A 6065-nucleotide genomic window follows, 5' to 3' on the forward strand; every position below is an offset into this window, starting at 1 on the left:
TCAGGCTCAGCCTGTATTCGAGGATCCGGCTCAGGAGGAGCAGGTCGAGGAGATCCCGGTACCACCAGTTCAGCTAGCTCCTGAGCCGCCACAGTACCCGCAGCATGTTTACGCTGACCTGCCTCCGGCAGCGCGTGAGGTGGCTCGGGACTTCGACCGACGCCTCAGACGCCAGGGCGCACGCATTGACTGGATCTTCGAGACGCTCGTTGCTCTACGAGAGCTCGCTGGGTTGCCTCCACTTCCCCTCCCACCGTCCCCACCGCACGAGGATTAGTACCTTAGTTTGTTTGTTTAGTGTTTTGTTATGTATTATGTACTCAGTTGTACCTTTTTGTTTTGTATGTACAAACTGATATATATATATATATAATATATATATATATATATATATATATATATATATATATATATATATATATATATATTGCAGTTAATCTTCTATTTACATCACGTTGGTTTTGGATTGTTTACGTTTAATTCTTATGGTTTTCTGTACATTTTATTAAACGTGTTCGTTTAATTTAACAAAATAAACTACGTTAAGAACTTATATTATATACGTTCTATAAAAATAATGATGTAATGACGTGTAATAAAACTCAAATAAAAATTTTTCCTCCAAAAATCCCTACCAAACTAATCCAACCAAAAATCCCTACCAAACTAACCCACATCCCACCTGTTTCAAAAAAAAAAAAAAAACATCCAAAACACCGCGTTATGGCCAAAGCGGGGCGCTTTGGCCATAGCGCGGCGCTTTGGATGTGCAAAAAGACAAATGACGTGTGCGAATAGACCATGCCTTTATAAAACTAAAGTTGTGGATATTTTTTTAAGTAATTAATGATTTGGGTAATTAATGCCAACCATTTCTCTCTCCTGGCCACCATTCTCTCTCCTGAAAGGTTGACTTTTGGGTATATTTAACAACAATCTTTTTTAAAGGAGACACGAAGATGTCTATCTTACATTTTTTTTCGAAAGGTAAATTTTATTAAAAAACTGGCCGGCTTGGCCAAAAAAACACAGGACCGAACCCCACCACTACAACATATACAATGGATAATTACACTAATCTCTCCATACTAAGTTACTACTAATCTTGGAACAACTTTCTAACCAAAAGAAACCTAGAGACTTCACGTCTATATTACATAGACTGAAAACTTATCTTACACACACCAAGCATATATTATTCCTTGCTTTTTGTATCGTCAGAAGAGATTTGTCACAAACCCAACATAACACTATTGAAGGGTCGGGGTGAAACTACGTTAAGGATAGCGATCACGCGCTTGAAGCAAAAAAGCTATAGTAGCTATTGTCATTTTCGATTTACTTTAGCAAAATATTTTTCGTAAAGGTTTATTGTCATTTCTTCTAACACTTGCATTATTTTACTATAAGGATCATGTTTTTTTTTTTTTTTTTTTTTTGAATGGTAACTTTCATTAGAAAAGAAAGCAGCCAGCCCAAAACCGGGCAGCCCAGACAACAAAGCAAGAGATTACATAATTACTTAAAGGATCATGTAAAATAAAACTTACATTCTTTCACAAAAAAAAAAAATGCAGTTGAGTTTTTATATATTTTCTACGATTAAGTTCTTATGGATTGTCATTTTGGATATACATGTATTTCATCAATAAATCAAACAAAGTTTTAGGACTGAACCGCTTGTGTTCTTGATCGAAAATATATATGTTTGATCACTGAAAGAAACTCATGAAATCAATTGATACGGACTAACCAACCCAGTACCCATGTTCATATCCTGCACGTTTCCATTTACCCACGTAGTATGCATGTTATTATCCCATGATTTCCATTTATCTCTATTTTAGTTATATCTCGTATGTATGCATGTGCACGTTTCCCTTTATGTTTGTAAGCCTATATAAGGCCAGTTAGTTTATGGAATGAAAGGAAGAAAAAGTTGCAAAAATTATTCTCTTATATTTACTTTCAATTTTAGTTTTTCAATTGTTCTTCGTTCGTAATTTGGAGACCACCGATCTCGAACACGGTTCTATCACTCATTTAAAAAGTACACCTTTTGTGAAACCAGCAGGGATCCATAACCCATTTCAACCCGGGAATTTAAAGATACAGGAAAGAAACAACATCATAAAAGTTCAAAGCTTTATACAAATACAGACATTACAAGGCACCTTTTCAAGCATACAAATACAGGCATTACAAGCATTGTTATTGTAACAAAGAATGACCCTTCAGAACCGAGCACGAATACAACTACTAGACAATATATAAACGAGTTAACTATCATAGACCTAAAAAGATTGAACCCGAATACACACGAACATCAAATTTTTTTTTTTTTTTTTGAACGGCAAACTCACTTTATATATATATATAAAGAGCCAGCAAGGAGCTGGAAACAAAACAACAGACGCCAAAAAACAAAACAGACGACTCCAAACGAACATCAAATTTTACACAACAAAATGAATTTTCGGTAAAATCTACACCTCAAAATGACAAAAGAACAAGGGGGAGGGGGGGGGGGGGGTAACCTTCACTCCTCTATAAGGGAACTGCAGCGGTAGATTCACCATTAAATAACAATCCCCAAAATACCCCTTTCAATCTGGTGAACTCAAATGGGCTTCTGCTACTACTGCTGATGTTCTTGAAAGAATCTTTATCAGTTTTTGTTTTAAGAATAAAATTGTCTTATAGCTTCCCTTTTCTCTTCATCTTTCTGAATCAACTGTTCGTTTTGGATCTTGTTCTCGTCTCTCAGCCTGTCGAGTTCTTCCCTCAAGTTCACCAATTCATCATCGACAATTGTAACTTTTTCGGTTTCTTCATCGGTTTCTATTTCTTGTTGTTCAAGATCATCAATAACCACATATTCACAAGAAACATCACAGTAATCATGGTCAAAGTCAAAAGACTCGGAATAACTGTCGTATGACTTTTCGGATTCTTTTACTAACGGGGAAGTTTGGAATTTGGATAAGGGTAAGGGGCAAGATGTCCATGGAGTCAAGTGGCGGTTACCGCTTTCGAATTTGACTTGATCGTATTTTTCTGCTAATGATCGGTGGGCTCGATATAGCTCCTCGACGATGCTAATAAGCTCGGGTCGTTTCTTGTAATACATTTCTGCACGTTTGGCGAATGAATCTGCATCTTCTTCGATGAGTTTAAGCATTGCTTCTGTCTTCTCGTCCAATTCTGTATCAAAAAATGGTAATTTAAGTTTTATATTTTTTGTTCTTGTACATTTAGAAAGCAGCATAGAAAAGGCATAATAATAACAGAAATGCAAAGAGATAGAAGGCAAATATAGTTTTCATCCTACAATGGTTCATGTTATTCTTATCCCAAACAGGTAAAAATTTATAAAAAATAGCCCTTTTGACTAACTTACAATTTATTTTTTTAATTTGTAAAAAAATCAATCCAATGAGTACGTGTCATCTGGCATAGCAGATCCATTCTCTTGCGTCAAGAGATGTCAAATTGGTGCAATGCAAATCCAATCGGCTCGTCTCATTTTCTTGTGGAGCGGCAAGTCATGGTGTCGCAATGGATATCATGTCTTTTTGGCTTAGACCAACAAATTTTTTTATTACCTTTTCTTGGCATAGGAATTGCGCCAATTGGCCCAATGGGATGACATGTGGCCAAATCTCACTGGTTTAAACATATTTTTCGATAGTTAAACGAAATTCAAAGATTTGTTTGCCTAACTTACAAGTCAATGGGTCAAAAGAGCTAATTTGACGATTTTCTTTTTAAGAAAAAAGGTGAAAGAGGCTAAGAGTCATCCGAGACTCCAAGTGTATTTACAACAGGTTAATTTGGTACAGTTGTATACTAATTAACATATAAGGCACCCGTAGTGGGGCTTGATATCACGCCAAAAACAAGCATGGCGCCCCATAGCGCCGCCCAACACCACTACGGCCGGCGCTATGGGGTCTTGAATTCCAGCCCCCGTGAAGATGATAGCGCCGTGGCCCATCCTCCCCCACTCACACACATATATATAAAGCCCCATACATATATAACCCCACTACACCCTCCTGTGATATAAAGCCCCATAAAGCCGCCCCTCTCTTACGCGTTTCGCCACTTGTCACATAACGCCCCCCTAAGGGGCTTTATGACTACACATGGTCTAATGAGCATCACTAAACTTAGGTGATCCGGTAGCTACATAAAAATTCCTAAATGATTCAGATACACTAGTTACTTATATTATTGGGGTGAACCTGATCCAGGCGGTTTTCATATAGGCGTTCATCATCTCTGTCTGTCTGATATGTAACTACTATTAATCTGTATATAATTTACCTGCAAGAGTGGAGTGTAACCATGGAGACTTGCTGGGGGTGGTGTTGGTCTGAGTATCAAACCACCACCAGTGGGCTGATAACTTGCTCATCCCCTCCATTTCTTCTTCACCTTCATCATTCTTTAAAAAATTAAACAAACAAACAAACAAACGTACCAGTATAATCCCCACTCATCACAGCAGCAGAAGCTATTATTGACGAGGGTAAAACATAAAAAGTAGTAGCATTTTAGTCTACCAAAGTGCCTCAGGAGGAGTTGACCATTTACACCTAGAAAATCAAACTTGCTGAAGTTTTAGGGCACCGAAAATACAATTTCAATAGAGTTTGCAGAAAAATGATAGTAAGAATCAACGTTTAACCCTAAAATTACTAGCTTCAAGACTATTGGGATGTAATCGAAATTTTCAAAATTGGAAACTAACTTACCTTAAGAACAGAACACGAGCAGAGAGCGTTAATGGCAATTTTTAACTCGCTGACTATCTATCTGACACGATGATGATGATGATGACGACGAAGGTTGTTAGTAGTGGTGGTATTTAAATGGGATTGACACACAACGACAACGGGCAGGAAGATGAACCAGGAGCGTATGGACGGACATAAAGAAAAGAAACAGAAATAATTAATGGCATACTCATCTCCCAACGGTCGAAAATCAATGTCTTAGAAAAAGAACACACACTATGCCTAAAAAATATAATTTCCCTTGCTGCTGCAAGTATAAAGTTTTATTCAGTGTTTGTGGTTATATTAGAATTAGAAGGGTGTGCCATGCCATAGTTTGGGGCTCCTTTACAAAATGTTGAGTCTTGTCCTTGAGTTTAAAATTGCATAAGCTTTATATCTTATACAACTGCATCAGCAGAGTTAGTCGAGACTAGTGGACAAATATTGTCTTTAACCACACCTTGTGACTCTGATTACAAATTGACAACACTTTTAATCCAGCTATCATGCATTTCTTATGACTTGTACATTTCCAACCTTTTACGTTGAACATATTAACGTTCATACATTTCCCCCTTCTACTAAGTTAATGTGGTTGTGTGCAAGTTGTTCTCACCTTATTATTTTAGAGACCATCGTTAACAATAAAATGCGATATGAGTAGTATGTGGTGCTTGTTTGTGACACATTTTTTCCGGTAGAAAAGCGTTGGGAAGAAGACAGAGAACAGACACTTTAGTAGGAGTTTATATTATGTCAAAACAGGTTAGAACAAACACCTAATATATTGAACAAGAGATAAATAAGAGAAAAATAAAACCACGCGGGTCCACACGAACACAACGATGCATAGTGGTTCCATTGAAGGTTGGCAACTTCACTGTACACCCACTCCTTGATCGATGGTTTTTTCTTCACTCACAACTTCTCTCTAAGGTTGGTAGACATACCCTTTGTAGCATCAAACAAACATGGTAGCACCTAGTGCTTCTCTTCAGAAAAATAGAGATATGATATGCTTCTCCCTTGTAAACAATTACAAGGGATTACCAATTTACAATGGGTTAGAATGTTTGCTAGCTAGCTTTTAGTAAAAACAACTGTCAGGACATCCACACCAATGACATGGTCAAGTCATTCATCGTTTGTAAAGCCTCTACTATGATTTTTTTTTCTTTTGAAATAAATTCAATAAGCCAAAGGCTAGTTTCTTCCTGGTTATATGCTTTAAACATTAGCCAAATTAGTCGTGCTTTGACTAGAAATGTGGGAAAGAAACCA

The 6065-nt window shown here is 37.2% G+C and overlaps 1 protein-coding gene across 3 annotated transcripts; it reads right to left on the reverse strand.

The window, feature by feature from the left end:
- Positions 1–2145: 2145 nt before the first annotated feature.
- Positions 2146–5110, reverse strand: LOC110889772 (protein NETWORKED 3A). 3 transcript variants are annotated; one of them, XM_022137336.2, is made up of 4 exons: positions 4761–5110; positions 4569–4601; positions 4330–4440; positions 2146–3204 (listed from the first exon to the last, which is right to left on the reverse strand). In XM_022137336.2, exons 3-4 carry the CDS (start codon positions 4427–4429, stop codon positions 2681–2683), a joined length of 624 nt encoding a protein of 207 aa, XP_021993028.1. In that variant the 5' UTR covers positions 4430–4440; positions 4569–4601; positions 4761–5110; the 3' UTR covers positions 2146–2680. The 3 variants fall into 3 exon arrangements, with proteins under 3 accessions (XP_021993028.1, XP_021993030.1, XP_021993027.1); XM_022137338.2 differs by lacking the exon at positions 4569–4601 and having other exon boundaries at positions 4330–4450; XM_022137335.2 differs by lacking the exon at positions 4569–4601 and having other exon boundaries at positions 4761–5109.
- Between the last annotated feature and the right edge of the window lie 955 nt (positions 5111–6065).

The sequence above is a fragment of the Helianthus annuus genome, chromosome 11 (assembly GCF_002127325.2).
Source record: "Helianthus annuus cultivar XRQ/B chromosome 11, HanXRQr2.0-SUNRISE, whole genome shotgun sequence".
NCBI lineage: Eukaryota > Viridiplantae > Streptophyta > Magnoliopsida > Asterales > Asteraceae > Helianthus > Helianthus annuus.